At 43.6% G+C, this 15440-nt stretch overlaps 2 protein-coding genes across 3 annotated transcripts in view; one reads left to right on the forward strand and one right to left on the reverse strand.

The window, feature by feature from the left end:
* The window catches only part of RBBP7 (retinoblastoma binding protein 7), a 30634-nt gene extending 29361 nt beyond the window's left edge, over positions 1–1273 (forward strand). Inside the window, exon 13 of the mRNA XM_011995521.1 lies at positions 1166–1273. The gene's annotated coding sequence lies outside the window, so the exon portion shown is untranslated. The remainder of the gene's footprint in view (positions 1–1165) is intronic.
* The window catches only part of TXLNG (taxilin gamma), a 63145-nt gene that overhangs the window by 3966 nt on the left and 43739 nt on the right, over positions 1–15440 (reverse strand). For both annotated transcript variants that reach the window (XM_011995518.1, XM_011995519.1), the window contains 6 exons: positions 13085–13255; positions 11547–11741; positions 8403–8522; positions 6798–6872; positions 2866–2958; positions 642–737 (listed from right to left, as the gene is read on the reverse strand). In XM_011995518.1, coding sequence (XP_011850908.1) covers positions 642–737; positions 2866–2958; positions 6798–6872; positions 8403–8522; positions 11547–11741; positions 13085–13255 — 750 coding nt within the window. The remainder of the gene's footprint in view (positions 1–641; positions 738–2865; positions 2959–6797; positions 6873–8402; positions 8523–11546; positions 11742–13084; positions 13256–15440) is intronic.

The following is a 15440-nucleotide window of genomic DNA, read 5'->3' on the forward strand; positions in this document are numbered from 1 at the left end:
TCGTGATCTGCCCGCCTCAGCCTCCCAAAGTGCTGGGATTACAGGCGTGAGCCACTGCCCCCAGCCGAGAACAAGGTTCTTGTACACATGTGCCCCAGCATATTCTTTCCTGAAGTGTTATAATAAAACAGGCAAAATGTACTTTGTTGCTTTTTTGAAAGCCTAGTAAGTCAAGCTAGAAAGGCCCTACATGCTGCATCAGCATCACCTGCATGCTTTTTAGAAAGGCAGATTACCTGCCTCCGCCCCTCGAGGACTAGTGACTCAGAGCCTCCGGGTGGAGCCCAGCAATCCTGGTCTTAACAAGCGGGAGTTTGATGCAAGCTCAAGTTTGAAAAATCATTGCTGTAGAAAAAAGCAAAATCTAGACGTTTTATGCTATCTCCGACACAAGCCTGGGCTGGTTAACTGGGTGTTAGGAAGCTCAGCCCCTCACTTGGGGCCCTGTCCCTAACCTAACTTCCAGGAAAGAAGTCACAGATTCTTACCCAACAACTCAACCCCACCCCCGCCCCAACTCGGGCTGGAGTCCTCAGCTATGGCAGTAGTGTTACAGCACACGTCCCCGGCCCGGATAGATACCTGAACTCAAGGAGTCCCCATGACTAAGACTACACTTTAGTCGCAGGAAACCATCTCACCTCTTCAGCCATTTGCAGAAGTGCTTTATTATTGTTTTCCCATTTGGTACGCCATATTATTGTTTCTTTTTCCAGTTTTTTAATTTTCTTTGTCATCTGTGAACACAATTGCACATTTAAATTCTAAGTTCCCTTCCTTATCTCTACTCCCTGTCCCACTACACAAAAATGCTTCTGTGCCCCTCCACTCCCCCATCCCTGCACCTGCCTCACCCGGCTGACAGCTGTGTGTGTCTTTATAGAAGTAACTGTGCCTGCCTGTCGGTAGCAGAGCTTATCTCAGAAGCTCCGAGGGTGGAACCAAAGAAGGGGGTTTGTATTATGAGAAAAACAAATTCAATCTCCATTTCAGAGGCAGCAGCACATGGAGGAAGCTGTCAGCCACCACACTCTGAACTCAGTTAAGGCTGAAGTGCAGCTTTCATCCCAGCTCTGGGTAGTGAGAGGCAAGCCCTCCTTATCCCTAAGTTGTATGAAAAAAATGCCCAGGACTGAGTTTTCTGTCCATTAAACGAATTCCTCAGATTCTTGGGAAGACAGCGATCTTCAGCCCCACAAGACATTAAGAACTGACGCTCCACCACAACCTCCAAGAACACATCAGTTTTAGAACTCACGGCAGCATGATTCAGATAAGACTCCAGTGACCAAGAAGATAAAAGTAGTTAATACCTCAGCTTTGGTCATCCTCACAAGTCATGAGGCTGATTTACTTCAGATTTTGCTAAAGATAAAGTGGGTCCCCAAATCAGGGAAGTGTTCAACCTACGCTACCAGAACAGAGTTTTGAGAAATTCAGGATGCATTTGTCCATGCCTGTAACCAGCTACGTTCCCAATATGCCTTCATCCACTGTTGACTGCACACCAGCTCTGATCCAGGTCGGGGCACTGAGCCAGGTGGCGTTAAGGGAAACAAGGACAAGACACAGCCAGCACCCTGTGCCTTGGGTAATTACCCACAAAACTGTAACACAAGGCAAACTGGGACAAAGGCCGTGGGAAGAGCTGGTGGAAGACCCAGGTTGACTGCTGACCCATAGTGATCTCTGCAGCCACGGACAGAGGAATGTGTTCCAGTCCCAGAGGACCAGAAGGATGGCAGATCCAGGAGGCGGGAACTCTGTTCCACCTCACCAGTGAGTCTGTGCTGGCGTCCAGCTATCACTTGCACTGTGCCTAACAGCGCCCCCTCGACTGCAGCCTCAACTGAAAGGACTGGCAGGCAGAACGAATCTGCCGCTCACGGAATTCTCCAGATTACCAGGTCTAAAAATACCTGGAGGTGGTAATTTGAGCACCAATCAGCCACATGGTAACTGAGTACATGTTAATGTGCCAAGCACTGTCTGAAATACTCTATTTCATGAAGGACAGGTTTTTTGTTACCATTTTTAACAGTGAAGGAACAGAAAAGTTAAACAACTTGTCCACAGTCACACGTTCTATGATGCAACTGGGACATTAACCCAGGGCACACGGTCTCCATCACTATGTGAGATCTAATAATAGTCATGACTAACATCTATTGAATGCTAACAAAGTGCCAGGCACTACTGTACTTCTCTCCAACCCAACACTGTGTTTTTAAATCCTCCATTTTTAAGGGAAGGATGCCAAGTAAAATAAGGCTGGCTGGCTGGCTGGATGGATGGATATGTATAGAATTATATATTTTGGTCCTTAGCTTGATCTCAAGGATATCTCTTTCCTTAACATAGGCAACAAAATGCAACAGAAGCAAAAGAATTGGTTTGGTCAGGGGAGAAAGAATTCCATGGGAGTAAAGATAAGAAAAACAGAGAAGCTAAAAAAGGTAGAAACACTGATACATCAACCAACCAAAACATGTGATTATTCTTCTAGGCTTGGACGTCTTTCAATAGTTTAATCTCCAAGGTCACAGAGTTTTATGAGAGGGGTGAGGATGATCCTCTAAAGTGGTTAAAACAAACAAAAAACAGCAACACACCAAAAAATCACCACTTTATTTCTAACAAGTTGCATTTAATATAGGATTTCACTATAATAAAAGAGAGCACAGAGGACATTAGCTACTTGGGGTACACTGAGGGCAAAATGACCAAAAATGCCACTGGAGGATCACTAAAGAGTAAATGAAGACAGTATCATAACAATGGGAACTCAGCAAAGTAGTAATCACACTTAAAAGAGCTTATACAAATTCCATTTGATATAATATTCTACTAAAAATATGCAAATACCTTTTCCATTTCCTGTCTGAAGGTTGTAAACAGTTCATTGCTTTTTGCCATGGTAGTCTGGAATTCTTCAAACTTATCCATATAAAGAGAAAGCTACCGGAAAAAAAGTATGAAACATTCTGAGTTCCACGCAAACAATTTCCGTTCCCAAACTTGCAAAAGACCGTAGTACAGTTACTTATTACAAGTGATAGAAATACGAACAAATGCACATCCAATCCTTGGACACCAGACATAGATGGCTAAAGTTCTGACAACCCACAGAAATGCATGAAAACTGAGGACATTCTGTTGACTTTAATATTAGATCTCCACCCACTGATCATAACACAGCCTGAAGGATGTGGTGACTAGAAACGTCATGCATGTGGAGTGCTCGCCCAACTACCCCTCTCCTGCCATGTGAAAACTGTCCTAGGGAAAAGATCATTCCTTTAGAATACCACCTGCAGAGTTTAGTTTGATAGCAATGGTATCTCTTTCCTTAATGTAGGGAGGAAAATGCAACAGAAGCCAAAGAATTGGTTTGGCTGGGGAAGAAGAATTCGGTGAGAGTAAAATTAAAAGAAAACGTAGAGATCTACTCTTTTTTTTTTTTTTTGAGACGGAGTCTCACTCTGTCGCCCAGACTGGAGTGCAGTGGCGCAATCTCGGCTCACTGCAAGCTCTGCCTCCCGGGTTCACACCATTCTCCTGCCTCAGCCTCCCGAGTAGCTGTGACTACAGGCGCCCGCCACCACGCCCGGCTAATTTTTTGTATTTTTAGGAGAGACGGGGTTTCACCATGTTAGCCAGGATGGTCTCGATCTCCTGACCTTGTGATCCGCCCACCTCGGCCTCCCAAAGTGCTGGGATTACAGGCGTGAGCCACTGCGCCCTGCCGAGATCTACTCTTAACATAGTCCTACCCTCAAGGAATTTTTATTTAAGGATGAGGAAAAAAATGCCAACCAACAAGGCAATCAGAATATAAAATGCAGTCACCATCTTCTCCCCCTTAGAAAGGAGTCCAGAGAAGTGCAAGGGGAAGGGCACAGCGAGGCTCAGGATACTTAGGGGAAGCTTCCTGTGGGAGGCCTGAGCTGGGCCTCACGGGTGAGCTGAATGAGTTCATCTTAGACCAGGAGGAAACCTTTCAGAGACCATCCGACATAATGACATTATTTTCAGGATAGGGGAACAGAGAGAGACCCAGAGGAATAAAGTATTTTGGGCAAGATCACACGATAGATACAAGAAAAGCAGAGAAGAATAAAGGCTCTTCAGAGGCCAAGAAAGAGCATAAGCAGTGCTGGATGCAGAATATTCACCAGCACCACCTAGCACACAGGATGCGGGGCAGGGTGGAATATGATGGTGCCCGCCCAACCACAGCCAGCAGGGGGACGGGCCATGCAGGAAGCACGTTAGCAGCACACACTGTGGTGTGGTGGATGCAGAAGCCAACTGAAAGTTAGTCATCTCACAGTGACCTTGTGCTTGTCAGGCTAGACGAGGTCCCTGTGAGATGGCCAAGCCACGTCTGCCCAATGGCCTGGCCTGGGATGAGGACAAAGCAGGAAGATAAATGCAGGGTGACCTGGAGAATACACAGGATTTGTTAGCAGACACTGACGGGGCCTCTGACATAACAAGCCTGGGGTTGGGGCCAAGAGTGGTGCTCACGCAGAGGGAGGGAGGAGTATTAGTGCCTGAGGGACATTTAGAAGTTACAGCAGTTTTGATGTGGTCCTTTAGGGTCTCACTCGGTCACTCAGGTTGGAGTGCAGTGGAGCAATCACGGCTCACTGCAGCCTTGACCTCCCTCTTGGGCTCAAGCAATCCTCCCATCTCAGCCTCCTGAATAGAGGGGACTACAGGCACACATCACCACGCCTGGCTTTTTTTTTTTTTTTTTTTTGAGACAGAGTTTCACTCTGTCACCCAGGCTGGAGTGCAGTGGGGCAATCATGGCTCACTGCAACCTCCGCCTCCCTGGTTCAAGTGATTCTCCTGCCTCAGCCTCCCAAGTAGCTGGGACTACAGGTGCGTGCCACCATGCCCAGCTAATTTTTTATATTTTTAGTAGAGACAGGGTTTCACCATGTTAGCCAGGATGGTCTTGAACTCTTGACCTAGTGATCCACCCGCCTCAGCCTCCCAAAGTGCTGAGATTACAAGCGTGAGCCACTGCGCCCAGCTAATTTTTGTATTTTTTATAGAGATGGGGTTTCACCATGTTGCTCTGGCTGGTCTCAAACTCCTAAGCTCAAGCGATCCGCCCAGCCTTGGCTGGGATTACAGGCATGAGCCACTGTGCTTGGCAGCCATGGTCCACTTTTATTGAAGATGGAACATCCAAATAAAGACTGTCCCATGTGAGAGTTCAACGCTGGCCCGATGGGTAGCCAGTAAGTGGCCCCTATCATCACACATGGACCTCCATGGCTAGATTATAAAACAGTGGGTCAAGACAGCACAAAGTATCACCAGCAGATGCTAGGAAATGACATAGTGACAGCAGAAAAGGTGAGATATGCTTGGGAAGGACGGCCACATTTAGGTAGAGGAAAACAAGGTGACAGCAAAGGAAACAAAATAGTGACTGGATAAGAGGACTCTGAGTGGTACAGATCACAGACAACAGAAGCTACGGTGGTGACAGCACAACAGAATGGGAGCTGGCCTGCGGGCTTGGTAAAAGGGCCCTCTGGTGACTTCCGCAGCATTATCAATGACTCCCACATTCAGGAACATCTTCCAAAACCATCTGGAGACTTTACACCTTCTCCACATCAATTCTCATCTCTATTTACATGGACAACTGACTGGATAGGGCTGATAAGTAAGGGATTCAAATCTAGAAGCTTTCTGGCATGATCTTCAGTTCCAAAGATTCTTCATATCTGACACTCCTGAATATTCACGCTCAGTTAGGCTAGCTTTATAGGACCTTAAATTCACCACATTGTAAGATGTTCCCAAAGAAAAGCAGCGCTCCAAAGAGGTGCGCGTGAAGACCACGCCAGTCTCAAGGTATCAGTGTTATATCACAGCTAATCTAGAGTCTTCACAAAAACTTATGATAAACTTTTAAATAAGTAACACTTCTTTCAGCCAAATGTAATCTAGTTAACTGAAAAAAGGATGAATGTACAGGTACAAACGCCTAATTTTACCCATCTGTAAAGCCACAGCAAGTCTTTCTTGTACCCTTTTTTTTTTTTTTTTTTAAGGAGATAGCTCCTCCTACACTCATTCCACACAAGGTAACCACAGAGAGAGATCACAGTAGGACACACTTGGGTCTGGACTGAGCAAGAGGGAAGGCCCTGATGAAAAACACCAGCACAAGCGATCCTGCTGCCTCGGACTCCTGAGTAGCTGGGACTACAGGCGCATGCCACCACGCCCAGCTATATGTAGTTTTTAAAATAACTTATGTGCTTATAGCACAAAACTCTAAAAATATTAGAGTTCACGACATGAAACTGCCATTTTTTTAGGCCAAGGACATATTCTTGTCTTCTTTAGCAATTTCATGCAGTTCAACTTAATACAAAATAAATAAAATACGCAGCTGTCTCAGTTTTCCTTTAGTGGGAAATGTAGTGGGAACAGACTGAAAAAGGGAGGAATTATCTGGACTCTTGGAAAGGTTACTGGAGACAGGCTGACCAACCATCCCAGGCTGGCTGAGATGGGGCATGTCCTGGGACACAAGACTTTCAGTACTAAACCCAGGAAAGTGCTGGGCAAACTGCGATGAGGTAGTTAACCTCAATGAAGTGGAAAATCCCAAGAGGGCCATGAGATTTCTGCCTCAATCCTGGTCAGCTCTGGCTGGGAAAAAGCAAAAAGCAAAACCATCTTAGAGGAGACTGAAGATACGCAGAATCAAAGGAACCACAGATTTTTCTTACAAATTGTACTCTCCCCTGCTGTGAAGTTACCTGCTGTTTTAGTTGTACTTCTTGCTGTTTCATTTGTTCGTATTTGTGCCTCGATTCTGTCGCTTCTTTTAATAACTAGAAAACAGAAACATTCTGGCAAAATGCTAATAGTAATTACAAGCAGGACTAAATATCAAATGATCAGAGTTAGGCTTCATCCTTCTGCTATTTTAGCAAGAACCACAGGTCTACAGATGAAACATTCTATTCCCACAAATTGCCATTTACCTGTATCTTCTATCTGTCCCGCTGGTTAACACTTAGGAATGTAGGAATTATCTTTTATTGCTGAAGCAGATAAAGTACCCTGGGGGCCTAATATGGTTTATAAAACTCAGTTAAATTGTGTTTTAGGTGAAAATAATTACACGTACAGTATTAGCAGAAAACATGGCTGGGAACCTCAATATTGTCTGGGTGACTCAGAAAGCCTCGCTGTTCCCTGAGGCCAGATGAGGCAGGGTGAAAGGGCATGGGGAAAGCAACGCAATCAATCTGAGACCTGGCTTCTGAGCCCTTTTTTAGAAAGCAGGGAGGGGATGGGCATTTTCATTCATATATAGTACTTGTGCTTTCAAAAAAATTACAAAGTTGCATAGTAGGCAGCTGTGAAATTCAGTCCCTGAAGTAAAATATCACACATAGTCCAAAGAAGCCTAGAAAAGTCCTACTGAAGCAACCAGAAAGTACACACATGTAATGTATGTATGTATGTAAGTATGTGTGTGTGTGTATACAATTCATACTCCAACTTTGGAAATGATAACCATTTCTCAGCTAAACACTGGATACTACTGTCAGTTCATATTGAAGGATCACACTGTATGAAAAACATGTCTCTCTAAACCCTAGATGCACTCAGTGTGACACGCCCGTATGATAAGCGCCACTCAGGAACTGAATCTTCACACCGTGCTCATGTCAGGGTTGTGGATCCAACAGTCTGCATTATTGCAATCATTTCTCCCTTGTGGATAAGCGCACACAGCTGAATTTGCACATGGTAATATACACACCCACTGTATTCACAATTACTGACAGGCAACAGAATCTCAGCATACACTGGCAACAATGGTGAGTGGTTAGGGTAGAAAATTCTGTTAAAATTTTTATCAGAAAATTATACCAGAGAAAGTAAATAAATGACTTCCCCAGTTTCAAGTTACTTGTTTGAAAACAAAATGTAACCATATATAGGAGACCTGTGGCTTGGTAAGCTTGCTGTTAAACTGAATCACCAAATTTAACGTGCTAAATGTGAGCACAACTCTTGAACCTGATGACCATTATCTAAGATGGGAACTAAATATTCTAAGCACAGAAAAACAACAAGTACAGGTCTTCCCACTGATTTGGTGTAATCTCTCCAGTGTATTTTCCGTATAAAAGGTTAAACAGAAATAAACAGCCAAATACTTTCTAGCACACACACCCCACACACTCTCTTCTCAATGGAGCAAAACACCAGCTGGCATGGCCCCAGGTGCTACATTAAAGGTAGAATAGATAAATGTTTCAAACAGCCTTGGTTACAATTTGATGTTTCAAATGGCCTCATGCACAATGTTGGCAATAATGTCTTTGTTTTTAAGAAGTAGAACTTACAAACTCTCTCTCTCTCTGATGTTTTTCATCAGCTTCTTTTATCAGTTGTGTAGTTTGCTGCAGTTTGGCATCCACGAGCTGTTGTTGCAGTTCCTTATGTTTGAACACCTTATCAATGTGCTATGGGAAAAGGAGAGTTTCTTCCATCACTCACCAAAGAAAGGAGCATAGTGGGGAGGAAACGTCACAACAGTTACAGCACCCTGCTCACCCTGCTGTTCTGCTGCTACCACTGCAGCTAAGAACACCAGATCTCTCTCCCTGTATACTCCACTTAGAGAAGTGGCTACTGGACACCACCTTGCAAACCATCCCACGCCGGCAGGAGCACGGCCCTCTGACTGCTGCCTGTTCCCCCGCCCTGTCAGACACGGGCTGTCCCCCTCACCAGCTTAGTACTTCCTATTTCTGCCCCACACTGAAAACAAGGCTCAGAGTGCACCAAGACAAAGAAGGGTAAGAAGAGCAAAGTACTAAACCATACATCATGCACACAGTTCCTTTTCGTCCTCCCCAAATTTTCCCAAATTCCTCAGCTGGAGGCAACATGGTATGACGGTAGGAATGGCCCAGGTCAAACCCTGGCCAGTGTGTGGCCCTGGGCTAATTCCTCTCCACGCTGAAGCGCAGTGCCCTCCTCTGTACAGGGGGATACCTCCACCTACCTTGCAGAGCTATAACAGTAAATGCGACGGTGGCACTAGGTAAGGTGCTTGGTGCCTGGCACACTTTAGACATTAGGTAAAAGCTCATTAGTATTTCCAAACAAAACTGTTAAGTGCTTACTGATGTATAATAAAGTCAACAGAACAATCCCTTCCCAGCTGGAGAAACAGAACTCTTCTAGTTACAGTACCCTATATGAGAGGGGAAAATGCTGGTTGGTAAAATAAGGTGGTCTAACTATGTATTGAGAGCACCACACACAACTGATCTTCGCCTGCAAGTAATCTGATCATTATATTCTGACCAAAGGACATTACATAAGACACACACAATATGATTTAAACAAATCTCATTTTCTAATCTGCTCCATCAATTATGAGGTACATAGACTGTCAAAACAAACAACAAAACTAAAAGAACCACTTTAAGACAATTAAGGGCTTTATAATCTAATAAAAACAAAATTTCACCTCTACAACAAAAAAGACGTTTCTTCAATAAGTACACTGCAAGAATAAAGGGGGGGGGCCTATATTTTAGAGACTGGCGTTATATAAATCAGTGAAATGGACTTTCTTTGGATCTTGTTTCAAACAATTTCTCTTTTAAAAAGAAGCCAATCCAAAAAATTTGAATAGTGACTAGATACTTAATATTCAGTAATTGTTATTTATTTATTTATTTATTTATTTATTTAGAGACAGTCTCACTCCCGTCACCCAGCCATGAGTACAGTGGTACACTCATGGCTCACTGCAGCCTCGACTTCCCGGCCTCAGGTGATCCTCCTGCCTCACTCTTCTGAGTAGCTGGGACTACAGGTGAGTACAACCTCACCCGGCTAGTCTTCGTATTTTTTGTAGAGACAGGCTTTCGCCATATTACCCAAGCTGGTCTCGAACTCCTAGGCTCAAGCAATCCTCCTGCCTTGGCCTCCCAAAGTGCTGGGATTACAGGCGTGAGCCACTGCATCTGGCCTATCTGTTAATTTTTAAGGTATGAAACTGGTATTGTGGTTATACTTAAATCCTTATTTTTTTGAGCTACACATTCAAATATCTATCCATGGAATATCTGACATCTTGGATTTGCTTCAAAATAATCTAGGGGAACAGAGATGAAATTATCAGCCAGGTACAGTGGCTCACATCTACAATCCCAGCACTTTGGGAAGCCAAGACAGGGAGGATCGCCTGAGCCCAGGAGTTCAAGACCAGCCTGGGCAATTTAGCCAGAAACTGTCTACACACACACACACACACACACACACACACTCTCTCTCTCTCTCTCTCTCACACACACACACACACACACACACACTCTCTCTCTCTCTCTTATACACACACACTCTCTCTCTCTCACACACACACACACACTCTCTCTCTCACTCACACACACACACACACACACACGAATTATGGTTTCATCTGCTGAAGCCAGGTACTATATTATCTCTCTACTTTTTGTTAAGCTTGAAATTTTTCATAATTTTTTTTTTAAAAAAGCAAAAGCCAGTAAGAACAATAAAATCCTTAAAAAAAAAAAAAACAGCAGTTTTTGAAGGGCTGTATGTAAAACTATAAAGTTTGAGTTGAAAACAGGATAAAGTAACACACAGATGCCTGATCTTTTTTTTTTTTTTTAATTTGAATCAGCTTTTTGAATTCCTTTCTGTAAGGAACATAACATAAAAGCCCAACATTTCACTAAAGTTAAAGGCAGAGATGCACCATTTAAAAAAACCTAAAGCCTCTAACCCTGTCCATCAAACCTCTAAAAGTGAGGAACTTTAAAAACCAGGTTTGTACCTTCTAGCAAATAGGTACAAACCTGGTTTTTAAAGTTCCTCACTTTGTTCAGAGGATACTACCTCTGAACTTTCAGATTAGCTTATAAAAGAATTCCAAAAGTCTTCATTGAAGGCCAATGGCCAAGTTCATTAGCCATGGATCTTCCCACTAAACTTTTTACCCTCAATGGGCTTATGTGTGAGGGGTTAGAAGTAAGTTTTTCCTCCCAAATAATATCAAGCCCTCGTTTTAAAAAAAAAAAAAATCTGAAACATAAGTATATAGGTATAATACCATGGCAGTGGATACTGTACAGATTATCAGATGTCTGACATACAGGGTATTTGGGGCCCAAATATTTATTCATTATTAGTCTGGATAAGGGAAAACAATCTGCATGCAAAAATTGCAATCTTCCAGTATTTCATGAAGACAAGCAGTACTTAACATGTCTCCTAGAAATAACCTCCTTTATCCAAATCCAGTGACTCCTGGGACATCAAGTGATGATCTCACTTGTGGTGCCTGATAAATAACCGACTGCCTAATAATAAATAACCGACTGCCACTATGCACTATGCATATGCAAAGTTCTGAAACACCCCGTGACAGCGATTTTACTTTAGGTGTGAATGGTGACATTTTTGCTAATCTTGAGAAGCCGTTTAAATAAACCAAACTCCGTTACCTCTTCCCTCAGTGCATACTGTTCGATGAGCTTCTTCAGCTTCTCCCCCAGCTCGATGTTCTCCTGTCGGAGTTTGGCGTTGTGGATGTCGTGCTGCTCCAGCTGGGCTTGAATTTCATTTAAGGTAATCTGGAAATGTGCAGTTGCTTCTTTACGTCGTTCTTCTTCCTCTCGTGCCTGCTGCATATTTTCCTCCTTATTACCCAAAATAATTTTTGTTAATACAGACCTATAGAGAAGATGCTCACAAGAGAAGCTGCTGCCGTGTGGGTTCATTTGTTGCTGCCCTGACATATTGCTTCTGAACTACAATTCCTCCCCCTTATTTATGACCAGAAGGCTCTCATTGAAAAGCAAGCATTTTTTCCTAAGTAGACAGATAACCAGAGAGATGCAAACTGTCCTGCTACAAAATAAATGTTATGGCTGTCCGCAATTCACTCTACTGCAATACTCGCCGGTTACACAGGCCATCATCTTAGATGGGTCGGAAGAGATCCTGCTCCCTCTGCTCCCTTGCCGCTTACTTTCTGGGTCACAACTTCTACTCCCTAAAGGGCAAAGGACAAATGGAATCCTCATCTCAAAAAGCTTCCTTTCTGTAACTACTTTCTGATGATGAAAAAGAAAAAAACAAAAAAAAATTCAAAGCTTACTTTCAATTCTTGCTAGGATGTGAGTGTCAAAAGACCTTTACGTGTCTGAACAGTTACGAGCCTACTCAAAATATTGATTTCCTATGGGAAAAAAAAATATCACTTACTTTGACATCTAAATCCAAGGGCTCAAAAGCAAAGAAGATAATCATGGCTCCCATACCAGGTGAAGATCCATTTCAAGAGTGCTCTTATAGTCTAGGGCCTTGGGGGTTTGTTACAGCATAAAGGGAGTGTGATCAGAGATCCTGCTCAAAGTCATACTGCAACTGTACATGGGGACAAGCCTGTCCCATTCTAAGAGGCAGATTCCTTCCTGCGGCTCTGCTCCTTTCCTTCTTCCCCTGTTGATACCAATGAATCTTTGGATACCTATTCCCTCTTCCTTTACAATCAGCCAAGGTGTTAAGTGGTTTCCTAAAAGTACTTAGCAACTGAATAGCTGGGGGTGAACTCCTGGGCAATGCTCCACCCAAGAGTTCAGCAGGAGTTCTCCCTTCCCAGACTGTCTGTTACTAGTTTCTCATTTCACTGCAGTTTTTCCTACTTGGTGATCAGCTGTATCAGTGCTCAGGAGAAAAATGGCAATTCTGAGCTTCCTAAGCCACGGCTCTAAGCAGGAGGGCCTTGGGTATAGATTCCCTGGGGCCAAGGATGAGGCAACTAAGGCGCTCTTCCTTGAACAGGAAACCAAAACTTACGTAGAAAGAATTGGTCTTACATTTACAATGACCTCACACAAGGCATCAGGCCAAGCAAAATAAAAAGCAAGGCAGTATCTGTCTCCAAGTAGAGACAAGGATTTATTTCAGATAGGCACAAGGTTGATTATGAAATCAGCTAAGTCCCTCCTGAAAAAAACAGACAAACGAACCAACTAACCTTTAACGTCTTATTGTGACGCTGAAGTTCTCTGCAAAGAGACTCTAGCTTGCTTCTTGCCAAGATGGCCTTGCTGTGTTCACTCTGCAAGTGAACTTTCTCTTTCACAATCTGGGCTTGCTTCTTCTGCAGGATTTTCATTTGCTTCTGAACATTCCTGCTCTCCTCCAGCTAAAATTCATAAGCACTTTACATTTAGGAAGTACAGTAAAAACCTTACAGTTATGGCTAGAAGAATTATAATGAGAGCTATGGAACACATTTTCAAAAAGTCAAATACTATAGTATAATATATTATTTAAATTGTTTCATGCCATGCTACATTGCCACCCTTTTCCTCTCTTCCAGTTGTGACAGAAAAGTAAGCAAATTTAGGGTAGCAGAAAATAATCAATCTTTTTCTTTCTAAAAAAATCCTTTAGACAGATTTAATTTTCACAACCCTTTATTATCCAGGTTTTACAGAAAAAAATGTATAAGCCTGGAGACATCAATAAGTTGCCCAACATTCTTTAATTAGTACAGATAATCAGTATGGGGTGAGGTTGGGATTTGAAGCCAGCAGCCTGAATCTCTGGCTTTCTTGACTTCTGTATTGGCCTCCTATCCCCTGGGGTCCTGAATTTTGCCAGCTTCCTGACTTCAGACACTGATCACAGATCTTCTTCCTGCTCTCAACCCAACAACTCACAAGCAACATGGGCTCCTCAACTTCTAGCTACAATCCTGCGCTTTTGGAAGGATGATGCCCTTCAACCGGATACCTCCTGCCCCAGAATTTTCCTGGGCCCACTGGGAACATTGCCCAAGTATTCCAGCCTTAACCTTTTGGAAAATAAACCAGCCCTAGTTCTCACTGAAACCTGCTCCAATGTTGAAGGCCAGGAGTGACTCAGTGCTAAAGCCAGGCATGTCCCGAATTGCTGTTTGCTGGGTGAATGTCTGTCTAGATCATTTCCTACCTGGCAAAAAACCTGCTGAAATACAAATATTTTAAAAATCAAATTTATTGTGCTTTGGGGTTTTATTTTTTTTTTGGGGGGGGGGTTTATTTTTTTTATTTTCTTTGGGGGTTTATTTTTGTTATTTTTTTTTTAGACGGACTATTAATCTGTTGTCCAGACTGGAGTGCAGTGGCATAATCTCAGTTCGCTGCAGCTCCTGCCTCCCGGGTTCAAGCGATTCTCCTGCCTCAGCCTCCCAAGTAGCTAGGACTACAGGCACCTGCCACCACTCCCAGCTAATTTTTGTATTTTTAGTAGAGACAGGGTTTCACTATGTTGGCCAGGCTGGTCTCAAACTCATGACCTCAATTGATCCACCTGCCTTGGCCTCCCAAAGTGCTGGGATTACAAGCATAAGCCACCATTGCCTGGCCGGGTTTTGTTTTTGGTTTTTTGTTGTTTGTTTTTTTGAGATGGAGTTTTGCTCTTGTTGCCCAGGCTGGAGTGCAATAGATCGTGCCATTGCACTCCAGCCTGGGCAACAAGAGCAAAACTCCATCTCAAAAAAACAAACAACAAAAAACCAAAAACAAAACCCGGCCAGGCAATGGTGGCTTATGCTTGTAATCCCAGCACTTTGGGAGGCCAAGGCAGGTGGATCAATTGAGGTCATGAGTTTGAGACCAGCCTGGCCAACATAGTGAAACCCTGTCTCTACTAAAAATACAAAAATTAGCTGGGAGTGGTGGCAGGTGCCTGTAGTCCTAGCTACTTGGGAGGCTGAGGCAGGAGAATCGCTTGAACCCGGGAGGCAGGAGCTGCAGCGAACTGAGATTATGCCACTGCACTCCAGTCTGGACAACAGATTAATAGTCCGTCTAAAAAAAAAATAACAAAAATAAACCCCCAAAGAAAATAAAAAAAATAAACCCCCCCCCCAAAAAAAAAATAAAACCCCAAAGCACAATAAATTTGATTTTTAAAATATTTGTATTTCAGCAGGTTTTTTGCCAGGTAGGAAATGATCTAGACAGACATTCACCCAGCAAACAGCAATTCGGGACATGCCTGGCTTTAGCACTGAGTCACTCCTGGCCTTCAACATTGGAGCAGGTTTCAGTGAGAACTAGGGCTGGTTTATTTTCCAAAAGGTTAAGGCTGGAATACTTGGGCAATGTTCCCAGTGGGCCCAGGAAAATTCTGGGGCAGGAGGTATCCGGTTGAAGGGCATCATCCTTCCAAAAGCGCAGGATTGTAGCTAGAAGTTGAGGAGCCCATGTTGCTTGTGAGTTGTTGGGTTGAGAGCAGGAAGAAGATCTGTGATCAGTGTCTGAAGTCAGGAAGCTGGCAAAATTCAGGACCCCAGGGGATAGGAGGCCAATACAGAAGTCAAGAAAGCCAGAGATTCAGGC

The sequence above is a fragment of the Mandrillus leucophaeus genome, unplaced genomic scaffold (assembly GCF_000951045.1).
Source record: "Mandrillus leucophaeus isolate KB7577 unplaced genomic scaffold, Mleu.le_1.0 Scaffold490, whole genome shotgun sequence".
In the NCBI taxonomy this organism is placed as follows: domain Eukaryota; kingdom Metazoa; phylum Chordata; class Mammalia; order Primates; family Cercopithecidae; genus Mandrillus; species Mandrillus leucophaeus.